Below are 14,370 nucleotides of genomic sequence, written 5' to 3'. Positions count from 1 at the left end.
GGCAAACTAGAATCCTTAAAACACTCTTTTAAATTGGTAGCTGTCCTTGCTCAATTTGTATATTTGCAATATTGTTCCTTTCCAGATTTCTGTCTGGGCTAAACAAGCAGCCCGCTCCAAACAGGCACGCGAACAGCTCGAGTAAATCAAAACTACAGAAAACGTTTAACAACCTCCTGGGCTGTTTATCTTTCAGGAGAACATGCTCAGCGCTAACTCAAATGTAATGGTAATGCATGAGAAATAAAATAGGGCTACCGGTAGCTATTAAAGTAATGTGGGAAAATAAAACCTCTTCAGACACAACAAATCATAAAAAAACTCACAATTTGCCAATATACACTGTGTATGTGTGTGTGTGTGTGTGTGTATTGAAAATTGTCTGGAATTCTTTTCAGAAATAGGAACGCAAACAAAAACTTAAGTTAACATCAAGGTAAAGTTTTTATATGTTGTTACCATGGCAACATGGCAAGGTGTCTGCCTGGAGCGATGACGTGGGAGGAAACCAGCCGTGTGCAGAGAAGATGCCGCGGCCTACAGCTCAGTGTCATTGTATCTCTGAGGATTGTAGTACCCTTTCTTGGTCTGGTCGGCCAGCTGCCTGCGGTACTCCGCCTCATCGTCCTCGTAGCCTCTGGACTCAGAGTGCGGCGGCCTGTAGGCCTGCTCGGGATTGGAGCTTGAACTGAAAACGCACACACCCACACCACAATGATCCAGCGTTTTAGCTTTTTCTTTCATAGAAATAAAAAAAGGTAAAAACCCTACAATATCTTAGCGATGCCCTCACCCTATTGGCTGAGGACGGTTGAGGTTGGGTTTTGGCGGTTTCATTGGGATGGCGTAGATGTCCGGATGCTTCTGGGCGATTTCCAACTGTGCAGAGAGAAGACCGAGATCAGAAGGAGCGCCAACCGGATATGTCTCGTCATTGACCAACTGTTCTTTCCCCAACGACAACAACAAAGGGAAATCCGAGGGCTTCATTCTGTGTTGCAGAGCGACAGATTTAGGGTTTCCTCCCGGTGGAGCGAGTGCTAGCAGGACTTGAGAGTCTGGTGACTCCGTCTTTATTGTGGTAGCAGAGCGCGGGTTCGGCCTTCAGGACAAAATGAAAACGGCCACGAGAAGTTGTCTGACAAAAACTACAGACCATTGCCTCTGGAGCAGTCTCCATCGGTGCGTTTGATTACGCAACAAGCGAGCACTCAGCGAGGGGTTCAGGCGAGTCTACAGGTCACGCAACCCTTTACGTAATTAAGCCATACACTGGAGCTCATGAATTAATAAGAAATGAATATTCATCTTTGTTTACCAACGTGCTAGGCTCGCTGACATTACTGTCATATGTCAGACGGGGATATGAGTAACAACAATACTCACTCTTGCATTTTCTGCCTCTTGCAGCTCCAGGATCCGCTGAGCTCGGGCCAGATGGTCCATTTTCTCAAAAGCTTTTATCTAGGAGACAAATAAATGTCAATTTATGTTCCATTCCATATGATAGATAGTAGATACGGCACATCCACACAGCAGGTTTAATATAAAAATGACTGTCAACTGAAACATCTCAGTGTCACTTGATGAAATGATGATGGAACACTGTTACAAAAGATGAGTTATTATGGAATTTAAAAAGGAGGGCTACAAACATTGAAGACGGATGCAGACATATTGAGTTACCTGATCACCCATTTTCTATTTCACATTAGAAGCAATGAAAGCGAAAGAGGAAGAAAATGAAATAAATAAGCATTTCAGAAGTGAGTCAAAGTCTCCGTCATAAGAAAAATGCTGGACGAGCAGGAAAACGTCACAGAGAATTACTTGGAAGGGATATTTGAGATTTAATAGATCAGAACAGAAATCTGTTGCTCGAGTTGCATCCCTCGTTGGTCAAACAAAATGCCGTGTGATCTCACTAACCTTGCCCAGGAAGGATTTGTTGGCGGGGTCTTCGTCCCCGGGGCCCTGCTCCTCTGACGGCTGGCCGTGACGCGGGACGGGGGGTTTCAGGGCCACGGGAGGGGGAAGCGGCTTGTTTATGCCTACGACGTCGCTGCTGATGGTGCTGCTGGAGTGTGAGTCATAGCTCCGGGATGAGTCAGTTCGAGTCTGCGCCCGCACCTGTCACGGGAAAAGGACAGTTTGTGACGTTTTGGAGCACTCTGAAATCTGCATGCAGCTGTCAAAGACGGCGTTTTGGTGAGGATGATCGCGCTCCCTCAAAACAAAACAAAAAAACTCAAAATCTTGGAATAATATTGATTGTCCAGTTCAGGTTCAGCGATGTGTAAAATATCAGTGAAATAAAAATGAAATACAAAATGAAGTGGAACCTGCAAAAGCAACTTGAGGCTTACTTTGTACTCATTGATGTAGGTAAATAGAGTAGTTACGGAGGAAGGACGGGGGAGGATCTCACCTTCGGAGGTTCGGGGACAAAATGAGGGAGGGGAGGGCTGGGGTCTCTGTTCAGCATCTCTCTGCTCCCTAACGACCTCATTCGAGCCCGGGGTTCAGGATGAGGCTTCTACGCGCAGACACAGGAGGGTTGTCAGGGTAAGGGTATGGAAACAGTGAGGATAATCAGAACGGGGATCCGTTAAATGCCCCCCCCACTCCCGAGTCCAGTGTATGCGCCGCTCAGTATTTCATACAGCGTATTGGCGTTCTCACCTCATCTGGCAGCACGGGCTCCGACGATCGACTGATGGCAGAAACCGGGTGGGGCTCGTCCAGCGTTTCGTCCAACTCGTTGTCGGTGTAGGCCCCGCCCTCGTCCGCTGTGTCCTCGTAGTCGCTGGTGAGGCGGCTGTCCATGCTCAGGTAGTCCACGCTCATTGCCGAGAGGTAGGACATGCGGTCATCGTGGAGATCCAGGTCCTCCTCCGAACCGTCCAACTGAGTCGGATTAAGAAGTGACGCGTTACAACTCGCACGGCTCGGTCAAAATCCTCACCCTTGTCATCGCAGAACAAATTTGACTTCACTCGCACAGAGAATCAGACCCACCTTGCCCTCACACACCCACACCGCTCGGTCCTGCTGCTCCTGAATGGAATCCTTCACGCTGCCGTACCACGCGTCATTGGTCGAGGTCAGGTCAACGGTCGCTGAGTGGTGAGACAAGGAAGACGGCACAAAGTTAGCCCGACAATCCTGAACAATGGGGAAGTAAATCCGTGTGAATCGCAATGAGACACCGGAGAACAAAATAACATCCAGAATAATGCTTTATCTTAAATCAAGAGGTGTGACTGCTAAAGGATCATTTCAGCCTTTCGATAAAAAAAAAAAAGCATTTTATTTAAGTTTTTCCATTGTCATCGCTTTTCAATTGCCAGACTATTATTGCTCATTGTTACTATTTACAGTCATAAAGGCACCATGTAACATTAAGCGATTTATTAAGATTGCCATCATGCTGTGTCACTTTCGTAGCAAAACCCACCAGTGAAAAGGTGCGAGCAGGTCTTCCTCAGCTTGACGGCCTGCTCGTACAGCTTGCGTGCGCTGCGGGTGGAACCGGGCACCAGGCGGCTCCTCATGGTCTTGACGCCTTGCTTGCTGTCCGGGTTCAGGAAGATGACGATAGGGTACCACTGGGTGTAGTTCAGAGTGTCCACAGCTTTGGGCGTCACGTCCAGCAGAGCATGACGGTCCTGAGGAAAACGTGAGGTAGTTGAATGTCAATGACTTCACATTATTTTCTGAAATACACTTTTTGTTTTTTCTCGTGCAACATACCTGTTCAATGATTTGTCTGATGGTGTTTAGTCTCACCACTCCGGAGGATTTCTCACTTCCTGCGTCCTTGGGCTCCGTTTCTGAGAGAGGATACAAACGTTTGTTTTAAAGATTCACAATGCAGAATGATATACATGCGCAATAATCCATCACACCTCATTTTCACTATATAAAAAAGGTATGTTATACAACAAAGTGTGCTGCACTACAAATTTAAACATGAACAGGTGATGGGGAAAGCACTTACTGGCGACAACAAACTCGCCCGGCATGTCGTTGCCCAGTTTTTCATTCACTGCGTCGGAAATGGGCCCAAATATCACCACAGGCCTCCTGAAACCAGCTGAGCAGAACACACAGGTGTGTAGTCACAAGTAGAAAGAGAAAACATGCCAATATATACTTTGTGTTTTTTTAGGTACCTTCACGCAAGACCACCCTCTCATACGCAGGGAATTTTGTGCTGACCGGAGCTGCACTCAGGTCTTCTCGGCTCTTGCGCAAGTCTTTCTTCTTCGCCGCCCTTTGACCTCTCAGCCTCCAGAAGTCTCCTCTGTCGTTGCCCGATGCCACCCGAGCAGCATTCTGAACGTTGGACATTTGCTCTGCTCTGTGAGATAAAAAAAAAAGAGCTTTAGTTAGGCATCAGCGAACAGTGAATCCTAAACTGGGGGATGCGCCGAGCTGTGACTTGCACCCCGACTAATGATCAAGGCTGTTCTGTTTGATGAAGCGGAGCCTTGTACTGCTGGACTGTACGGCAGACCAGTAGTTCCAGTTGTTGCCATCTACTCTGAAGCCAGTGAACGACTGTGCTAGCATGGCCGACCACAGACGCACACATCTCGTGTCAATTCATTTAACAAAACACTCCCTGCATGTGTGAAACACCACGACTCTGCACACACCTGCTCTTGTTGGGGATGATTCCCTTCTCCTGCAACTGGTTGTCTTTGTCAGAGCGGATTGCCAGCCAGTTGCCAAGTTTGCCGTCATAAAGTGTGTCCGTCACTTTGAAGATCTCTCCTCTAGAGAAAGGGAGGCTCTGAGGAGCCTCCTTCTCGTACTCAAAGTGCGTCCTGATGAAGAAAGAATCCCCTCTGCCAGACGCTAAAATGTCCTTGTACACTGAAACAGAACACAAGTGAAGTGTCACAAGACGGGATCCACAAAACTAAACTAAGAGCTAAACCTCGACCGCTTCAAACATGGATGTGATGGCACAGTTCTGGGTTCACTGCTTTGCTATGTCTTCATATCCAACAATATTCTAGACATTTCTTTAAGTGCCAGTTTGTCAACTCTGGTTTTTGCTGTGCGTTAAATTCATCTGTCCTTCTTAACTATTGTTATTTATGGCAATACGGATTTGTATTAGTTGCATTAGGAGCTACGCTCCTACCGTAGTGGCTGGCATACACACAACACAAAACATGGAAGCTAGTTTGTCGTACTTTAAGTGGATGCTGGCATTCTCCATGACCCTTGCCACCTCAACACGTAGAAAGTTAGGTCTCACTTTTTAGCTCTTGCTCTCTCGGCCCTTTCCCTGTTCACTGCTTCCCTCTGGATCTGAATACACCCCCCAATACAAACAGCCCTGCTCATAAACCACACACAGGCTCTCCTTGGCGAGTGCATCTGGGAGAGGAGAGGAGCCACAGGAGAAACGAAACACGAATGCCAGTTGCTTAAAAGAAAAGTTATGTGACGATTAATATTTGTGCTTAATGTTTGAGACATGATGATGTAATACGTCCCATGTACAACAAGCCCCTCCCCCACCAGCCAGTCTATATATATCACACACCCCTAGCAGCCATTCCCCATGCAGTCCAGTACCTTCAGGTTTGCTTTGAGCGAGAATGGTCACATCTTCTCCTTTGGGAATCTCCAGGAGGTAGAGGACGGCATCCTCGCGCACCATGCATCGAAAGTCCATGTTGTTCACCTAAAACAGACCATAAGACAAGAAACACCTTAAGAGAGACGTAGAGTATAGAACAGGAATAAATACCCCATGGATTGTTGATTTGATGATGTTGTTTTTGCATCACTTTAATTAGACTCATTTGATGTCTTAGTGCTTTGTGTACAGAGCTGTGCACCAGTTGGTACCTACAGACACATCCTAAACGTGGGTCATTAAGTCTCACCTTCATGATCTGGTCTCCTGTTCGGAGACCCTCCTGCTCAGCGGCGCTGTCCTCTTGAACCCCGGCGATGAAGATGCCTACATCATTCCCCCCTGCCAGCCTCAGACCCACGCTGTCCCCTTTGTGGAAACGCACCATCACCGTGTTCGGCCTGGTCGATGGAAGGAAGATCTCATTACAGGAAGGACGGAAGATATCATTTCATAGGCATTTGTGAACTCTGGGTCTCTGGTTTCAGAACCCAGAGAGAGCTGATCTAACAGTGTGGTTAAAAAAACCCCACTGAATAACCATTTGCAATGTACTGACCCATAAACCTCCTGGTCCTCTATGCTCGGCTTCAGTGGCAACTTAGGAGGAGCATGAACCCTCGGGGCTGCAGTGACTGCTGGTAGTGAAGAAACAGAAGAAACAGGTTCATAATGTTTGACTCAAAACTAGTTAATTATAAGTTTTATACACTCAAAAGGAGAAACTTATGTACCTGGCGGAGTTTCTGACCGTGGCTCCTCCCTCTCCGCCGGCAAAGACGGCTTGTCTTCTGCAACCCTGTCGGGACCTCTGAAAGGCGTTGGCATGGCGCCCATTTTGGCCAGTCTGTTGGGTGGGTCCTCTCTGGTAATTTCACAAATTCAAGTATCACAATCTGAGGAATCTCCAATAAAAATATTCTGGTGACCACATCGTCAGTTCTGCTGGCGACCATTGTTGCTTGTCATCTCTCAGTCCCAAAAATGTCAATACTATCAAGAAAACCACAAAATGGCTGATGAAGAATAAATACAGACAAATCAACCATCATAGCGCTTAGTCACTGCAGAAAAATTCCTGTAGAGATTAGTAAAAAAAAAATATCAATCATAATTAAAATGATCACCACTGTCACTTTTTTCATGTGATTGGCTAAGCTTCATGAAACACAAATCAACATAATCCTGCATTGTCCTGATTTTCCTGCTCTACTGAGCAACACACATAGAATACAATCGCTCGGGATATCTCAGCGGACTCTTTGGGGCTTTGATCATAACAAAAACTCTGCAAGCAGGCAGTTCAATTCTCGCGTAGAGGAAAATAAATACTTCCCATGGCTCAAGATTTAGTGACAGCTTACCTAGGCTTCTCTCTAAGCCTCTCATTGGAGGAGTGGGAGGAGAGGTCGGAGTGGTGGTGGCCCCGCCTGTCATCCTGTGGAGAGTAAGAGCGGTACGACTCGATCTCGGAGATATCTGCAACACACAACAACAAACACAGTGAAAATTAAAGCATCCTTAAGCTGTAAGTGACCATGAGATCTTTAGGGCTTTGTATTGTCTTCATGTCTAAAAAGACTAAAAAGCATGTCTGGAAAATGAAGGAGAAAATGTCTCCTTCATTTGTTTACATGATTCAGATGGCCTACAGTTCAGGGAAGCAGAAAAGGGAACTAACGCACACAAATGAAGGTCACATCAGTACAAAAAAGGAGCGTGCCCAGTGATTACGTGTAGTACCGGCTCAAAAGCTGGATTGTGTTTCTACGTATTTCAAGTGCATCATGATTAACGGAAGCGCAGCAATCCATTACAAATCCAAATTACGGAGACGCACTTCCGGTGATTTTGACCTCGCAGAGCTGCGACTCTTCACGCAACACAATCGTCCTTTATTGTTCTCAGAGGCATTCACAGAGAGCAACAATGGACGGCCGCTACGGTGCCGACCTGAACAATAATGAAATTCTGTCATATCCAATAGCAGATTATGATGGCGGATTAGATCACCCTGCCTGAGGCAAGTGAGCACGTTCACACACACACGTACACGCGCACGCGCACACACAAACGCACGCACGCGCACACACACACCCAAAAACAGACAAAATGGGTCACAAGTCTTCCGGCTATCTCACCCCGCCTCCCTGCAAACGTTTGGTCATTGAACAATCCACTCACACCACTTATCTAGATTGGTCCCAACCAATCACAGCACACCATCCAGTCATGTGACCGTAAAACCAGGTATAAAAGAGTGTGTAATCATGACAGTAGAAAACAATAATGATGATATTTTGGTGAATCTCCAGTTAGCTTATAGCGCTTTTTTATTTTTTATGTATAAATATTTGCACACCTTAAATAAAACTAAAAACTGATGTTAGTAAAACTTTTATTTTATGAAGGGGAAACACTTTTGGTGGATAAATACAACACACAACAGCAACAATGTTTCTACAGTTGATTATGAAGTTTATATGCAGCGGGTTTCTATACGCTGATGGCAGCCACTCGCGAGGTTTGCCTTTACGATGGATAGGACCTGCTGCTTTTCAGTTTCGAGTGTCTCTCACCATCGAGCTCCGAGTCGCTGTCGACCATCGGGGGGACTCGGATCAGCACTTGCTGATTGTCTCTCTGCACCATTAGCTGCAGCTTCCCGCGGGACTTCTCGATCAGCTTCCCTGCGTCGCTGAGTGACAGGTTTTCAGTCACAGTGCCGTTAATCTGACAGAAAGGAACGGGAGTCGGATGGTTATCACTGCACTCACTAAAGAAGCAACGCAAACTGTACGACCCCCCTCGCAGTCATGTATTCAAACTGAATTGGTATGGAGAGAGAGAGAGTGATTATGAGAGGTTTGAAACTTCCAAGAAATAAAAAACAAGAAAGAAGTCTTCATGTCTTTTGATTTACTTTTCAAATTAGATAGAAATAAAACTTAAATAGGCATCTCAAATAATCACATTCAAGCCCCACACCAGAAGTTGGAGTTCAAATTTAATATACAATTCTATTTAGACACAAAGCTTGTTCTTAACCTGCACTCAGAAGAAAAACCTTCACCCTACCTTTAATATAATGTCCCCTTCCTGCAGTTTTCCATCTCTGCAGGCCAGTCCCGTGCTTGTCATCTCTTTGATGAAGAGCTGACTGCCAAGACGAAGGCCATACTCTAAGAAGGGGCGTGGGGGGGAATGGTAAAAGAAATAATCATCTTTGTAGAATAACACATGAATACATAAACAATCTCTACAGCGTACAAAAAAAAGCCGCCGTAGTTGGTTAAAAACATAATATCTGCTTCAGCACCGACTGCAAGTGGTTCATCAGTTTCTCACCTTCGTTGGGACGGTTCTTCAGCAGCAGCACATTCATGGGTATCTCTAGCGGCTCCATGTCCCGGGCGGGGCGGGCCAGAGGGATTGGCATGGCAGCAGGTGACGGCGAACGCTCCAGACGATCCCGGCTCCCATTCCTCTTCCTCAGCGGCTCCTCGAACTTCCTCGGGTCACTGGGGGCGTGTTCGCGTCCGCGCTCGAAGCTGTGCTCGCGTCCGCGTCCTCGCGGCGGGCTGTGGCTTTCGCGCCCGTAGCGCAGGTCTGGGCTGTCGATGCGGTCCAGCGTCCGCTCGCTGCGGTAGCGTCTGTCTGGGCTGACCTGCCGGTCAAGGGCTCGTTCGCTGCGGTAGCGCCGATCGGGACTGTGGCCTCTGTCTAGTGTGCGCTCGCTGCGGTAGCGGCGGTCCGGGCTATGGTTGCCCTTGTAGGAGCGATCCGGGCTGCGATCTCTGTCCAAAGTGCGACCTCGGCTGCCGTCCCTCCTGTACTGCTGGTCCGGGCTCAGGTCTCTCTCCATGCTCCTGCCCCGTTCCCGACGGTCGTAGTCCCGGTCGTAGTCACGGTCATAGTCCCGGTCGTAGTCACGCTCACGTGTTTGGTAGCCAGAATCCGTGTAGCCTGCGCCGCCTCGCTCCCTCTCCAGGCTGTGGTCCCGCCCGCCTCCACTCCGGCCGCTGTACACGCTGCGGCGGTCCTGCTCGTAGTTGTAATCTTCATTGTAGTCGTTGTTAAAGACCCTGTCATCGGGTGACGGGGGACGGTTCTGAATATTTACCGGAACCTTCCTGGGCCTCTTGACTGTCTGTTACATAGATGTGCATACAATACATTTTGGGTTGGTTACTTTATTGGTATCCGAGGGTAGACTTGGTACAACATTATTTACAAAGCATGAAAAGGAGAACAAGCTTCAAAGCAAAAGCTAAACTTACAATTTTTGCTACTTTGCCACACTTCCTGAGGGTCTGGACAGCGAAGGAGTGGATGGCCCCCTCCATGGGAATGGCGTTCACCTGTATCACTCGGTCATTCTCACTGAACACAAACACACATTGATATGAGCTCATGCAACATGCAGAAAGAAATCTGGTAGTTTGGGTGTTCTCAGGCTGCTAAATGTGGATGCCTATTGCAAAAATAAAGGTATAGGTACATTTCATATTTTAATCTTAAGTGACTTTCTGTTCTGAAAGTTGTCCTCCCACTAAGTCCTATAACGTGACTGCTACAAGTTGGGAAATAAATCCTTTGGGCTATTAAAATATTCCGGACAGCTTAGTCTAGTCACTAATCCTTTTTGTTGTCAGTTGTCACATGAAAGGAAATATGAATGTTATACTGATGAATTAACTGATGAAATTAGTCTTGGGTTTGTTTTGCAGTGTGGGCGACGATGTGGATGAAGTCCACTATAATGGATGAGTAACTTCAGACATCTTAAAATTGTAGGTTCTGGATGACAGTGAATAAATTAGCCAGACAGGAATATCTGCTTTGGGCCAATCCTGTGGTAATTTAAATAAACCCTGAACAGACAAAGGCACTTCATCACAAAGATAAACAACAACTTTAAATTATATATTTATCCTGCCAAACATATTTTAAACTGCTTTAAACTGCTTTAAAGTCTGCAAATGTTTTCTGAGTGTACTCTGTGGTGTTTTCCTCCTAAAATCATGAGCAACAAGTGTACGCACAACAAGAAGCCATCTCCAGGTCCTCCCTGTAGGACGTCGGACACCACAATGGACGTCTCTCCACTTTCGTCATTCGGGTTGTCTCGCCCCCCTGACACTGCGATGCCAAACCCCATCTTTGGATCCTGAAAAAAAATGAAAAGAAAATGAAAACACACAAATCTCGTGGTCACAGTGAGTGTGTGAGAGAGAGAGAGGGGGTGGGGTCCTGTAATCCCTGTGGTGTGTGTCAGCTGAGTGTATTATCCTGGCTGTATGTGTATTGTACATGGTGAACAAAGGGATTTTGATTGCGACTCTGATAGCGATTACAGTTGTGCACTCCGGTGTGATGTCCGACTGCAGTGGTGCAGCGCCGTGTGCATGTCGAGTGCAATGAACGACGCTCATCCTCGACCTCATAATGTTTCTCAAGTGTGTGAGAGCCCGATGGCATTCACTGCACACTTTTTTAAAAAGGAGGTATATATTTTTTATTCCTGTGGAAACGTTGAGCTTACAATGATTCCACCTGCCACTGCTCCAGTTTGCCCAGATGAGATTAGGTCAGAGATTTCGTGACCCTGCCTCTTTATCCCTTCCCTTCCATCTGTATTTAAAAATAAATAAAAAGCCCCGTACAATTCACCACCGTCTGTAGCAGATGGCTTTAGAGGGGGAAGGAAATTAGAAACCTCCAGAGGTAAAAAATGAAGGCACAAAGGAGAATACGTCTCTTTACCGCTGATATAATCAAAATCTGTTACAAAAAAAACCAACAATACTTTTGCGTAACAAAATATTTCATGGTGGATAATACACATCATCCGCTCCCAGACATTTCATGATGAGGTCGGGCTTTTTGCCCGACGCCAGAGAGTCTTCTCGAAGCAATAAAAAAACAAAGTGAAAGTAGAAAAATCATTACACTGCTATAAAAACCTTTTTTTTCTTTTGTCAATGACAGAAAATACTGTAAAGCCAAGGAAGCCCATGCTATGTTGTCGTTCCAACCAGCAGTTCATGCAAGAGGTGACAGGACTTAATGGGTACCCATTTGTAAATGAGTGCATGCGTGTACAGGGATGCATGTGGTGCCTTCCCATTAAAGCCAGTGAAAGAGTCACTCACATACGGCACTTATTGTTACTGTACAGTGTACGATATATTGTGTGGTGATTCTGTGATAATGCCAATAAACGTCCCAATGTTTAATGATTTGTGATTATTCCTCCCTTCCTTCCTTCAACAAGGTGAGCGATGCTGTGTGGGAGGCAGAGGCAAAACTCAGATATCAAATGGTGGAAGAGAATACAATTGTAGATGTACAGAGCAGAGAGTGACAGCTGGCTGTGGTGGGGTCGAGAGTTGGGGGCGGGGGGGTCAAAGGCCTCCGGCAGACCTTTATGCACCAAATCTGCTTTTCTGGCTCCAGTGAACCACAGCAGGAGACAATGAGCTCATCATGATGATTACCTAAAGCTCAACTGGTTCGCTTGGCTCACACAGTCGTACACGTGGTACAACATTAACAGGGGTCTCAAAACCTGGTTAACTTGGTGAACTGGTTAAACTGGTGAACCTGGTTAACTGGTGGCGAGATATGGCACAGATGTGACACACACACACGATGCTGTAACTAGCCATTATTTCTTCCATCCTGAATGTGTCAGTAGCACAGAGTACTGACATTTTTTATTTCTCCTTCAGAGGTCAGGTGGGGGGGGTGTCTCTAATGCCTGTAGTCTGGGTTCTCTCTTAACAGTTATTTGACTGCACCGCGTCAAACTAATCATGTAAACACCCGCTCTGTGACGCAGCGAGTACAACGGCCTGTGTTTATTGCTAAAAATGTAAATACTATGAATGAGAGTCGCTCTGGAGTGTTTCAGGGCAGATGGACTCACCCTCTGCAGAGTCACGGTGTACTGCTCCCACACGGTCTCCTCCATCACCGGGTTCTGTGGAGAGAAGGGAAAGATTACCGCGGGTCGTTTTCATTTCACTGGCCAGATTAATAATGTATTACGTGATGGAACGACAAAGCTAGTTCACAGTAGCACACCGCTGTCGTTACACAACGAGAAGAACAATGACAGCACCGCTTCAAAACAAAAAAACTTTGGTCTCGTGTTGATTCAATATTGATGAGAATCAGAATGGTTCAGGGTGAAAGTACAGCGTGCTCCAGGAAGCCACCAGGTTACATAAATCAACCATAAGATACACACCGGCTGAACGTCATTCAACAACCAAACCGCTAACAACACAGCGAGGTCTTTTATCATTAATTTAAATGACAATCTTTGTTTCATTATTTGTCAGGACTAATAAGACTTTACTAGAGCCCAAACCCTCTGGAAATTAGTTTTGTTCTCCGACATAGTAAAAAAAAAAAAAAAAGGTGTCAAACCCTATAGAGGGAAACAACCGTATATTTGCATTTGAGAGCTGAAACCAGTATTCATTTATTTTTTTTAAACTTTTTTAAAAATAATTATCAGTTTCCCGATCAGTGACTTATAATGAAAGATCAATGATCCAATCAGTCCATCCAACTTGTGTCAAAACTACTCCATTTAAGAACAAGTGAATGTGGAAAAATTCAAAAACAAAGCTCATATCTCAACTTCTCTACAAAACCGTCCCATTGAGTCAGTTTGAGTTTGTTACTTACATCAGACGATCAAATACATGTTTATCCTAAAGGATCATTTTAAAACTTAATGCCACTTTTTCTGTGATTCTGGATCCCTGATTACAATGTCAAAACTAGACTCAACATTTCTGACGGACAAAACTACCCAACAGCAGCATCCTTCACAGGACCGGTCGGGTCCAGCTGCCCACGGACCCGAACACATCTGTAGCAGAAACAGACTCACAATTCCCTGAAGGATACGTATGGTCTTGACCGCGTGGGCCCATTTCCTGTGCAGGCTGAGGACGGTCTTCATCGTCGGCGCTCTCCGTCTCTTCCTATCTGCGTCTCTCCCTGTTCACCGCCAGCGGTGCTCTGGCAGACTGATGTGCGCCACAACCTCCTCCATGGTCACAGCTGCTCAACCAGCAGCAGCTCTCTTCCTGCATCTGCCCGCCCGCCCGCCCGCCCGCCCGCCTTTGACGTAAGAGGGATTCTGCTGGCCTACATTCAGCACAAATCCCACCGTCGGCAGACAGTGTAAACATACAGACACACCAACTTCTGCACACGGACGCGGTGATCAAACACCCCGAGCTTTCATCCGCAAACACAACAGGAAAAATAAATAAATACTTCACGCCGCACATTTGGGGTTTGATCTCTGCTCAGATTTGAAGATAAATCATACGCTCTTCTAACTTTGAGAGAGGATTTGCACACCTCAGAGAAGACAAACACTTAGCATGCGCAGAGTGCAAATCAGAGTTAGTGACGGCACAACGGTTAGGATTTTAAAATTATTTTTAGCAACTAAAAGGGAAATCTGTGTGCTGCTGACAGCTCAGGTCCGGGCTTAGTGAAACGGGGCACAACTGGAGCCGGTAGCTCACCCATCATAACCCACTTTTTTTGATCTTCTGGTCTACAACGAAAAACCAGATGACTAGGAGCAGCAGCAGCAGGACTGCGTGTGAATAAAAACTAAAAAACAACAACAGCAGGACAAATGCTGCACTACACAATGCAGAGAAAAAGACAACAGA

General features: G+C 46.2%; 1 protein-coding gene across 8 annotated transcripts in view; it reads right to left on the bottom strand.

The window, feature by feature from the left end:
- Nucleotides 1-420: 420 nt before the first annotated feature.
- The window catches only part of tjp2a (tight junction protein 2a (zona occludens 2)), a 28,415-nt gene continuing 14,465 nt past the window's right edge, over nucleotides 421-14,370 (bottom strand). For 3 of the 8 annotated variants that reach the window (XM_068574879.1, XM_068574874.1, XM_068574878.1), the window contains 24 exons: nucleotides 12,591-12,644; nucleotides 10,705-10,829; nucleotides 9,940-10,042; nucleotides 9,008-9,809; nucleotides 8,738-8,841; nucleotides 8,239-8,392; nucleotides 7,024-7,138; nucleotides 6,394-6,524; nucleotides 6,219-6,297; nucleotides 5,910-6,060; nucleotides 5,596-5,704; nucleotides 4,662-4,881; nucleotides 4,176-4,363; nucleotides 4,001-4,096; nucleotides 3,754-3,833; nucleotides 3,458-3,668; nucleotides 3,019-3,119; nucleotides 2,683-2,907; nucleotides 2,429-2,536; nucleotides 1,930-2,130; nucleotides 1,687-1,701; nucleotides 1,387-1,464; nucleotides 794-879; nucleotides 421-688 (listed from right to left, as the gene is read on the bottom strand). In XM_068574879.1, the coding sequence (XP_068430980.1) occupies nucleotides 538-688; nucleotides 794-879; nucleotides 1,387-1,464; nucleotides 1,687-1,701; nucleotides 1,930-2,130; nucleotides 2,429-2,536; nucleotides 2,683-2,907; nucleotides 3,019-3,119; nucleotides 3,458-3,668; nucleotides 3,754-3,833; nucleotides 4,001-4,096; nucleotides 4,176-4,363; nucleotides 4,662-4,881; nucleotides 5,596-5,704; nucleotides 5,910-6,060; nucleotides 6,219-6,297; nucleotides 6,394-6,524; nucleotides 7,024-7,138; nucleotides 8,239-8,392; nucleotides 8,738-8,841; nucleotides 9,008-9,809; nucleotides 9,940-10,042; nucleotides 10,705-10,829; nucleotides 12,591-12,644 (3,687 nt within the window). In that variant the 3' untranslated portion in view covers nucleotides 421-537. Of the gene's footprint in view, nucleotides 689-793; nucleotides 880-1,386; nucleotides 1,465-1,686; nucleotides 1,702-1,929; nucleotides 2,131-2,428; nucleotides 2,537-2,682; nucleotides 2,908-3,018; nucleotides 3,120-3,457; nucleotides 3,669-3,753; nucleotides 3,834-4,000; nucleotides 4,097-4,175; nucleotides 4,364-4,661; nucleotides 4,882-5,595; nucleotides 5,705-5,909; nucleotides 6,061-6,218; nucleotides 6,298-6,393; nucleotides 6,525-7,023; nucleotides 7,139-8,238; nucleotides 8,393-8,737; nucleotides 8,842-9,007; nucleotides 9,810-9,939; nucleotides 10,043-10,704; nucleotides 10,830-12,590; nucleotides 12,645-13,568; nucleotides 13,694-14,370 lie in introns of those variants that run through there. The other 5 variants (XM_068574876.1, XM_068574881.1, XM_068574877.1 and 2 more) reach the window with 4 other exon arrangements.

This window comes from Clinocottus analis, unplaced genomic scaffold (assembly GCF_023055335.1).
Source record: "Clinocottus analis isolate CAN_PGR_092001 unplaced genomic scaffold, fCliAna1.0.p SCAF_13, whole genome shotgun sequence".
Classification (NCBI taxonomy): Eukaryota; Metazoa; Chordata; class Actinopteri; order Perciformes; family Cottidae; genus Clinocottus; species Clinocottus analis.
Note: the sequence above shows the minus strand (reverse complement) of the source record. Positions and strands in the feature narration are given on the sequence as shown.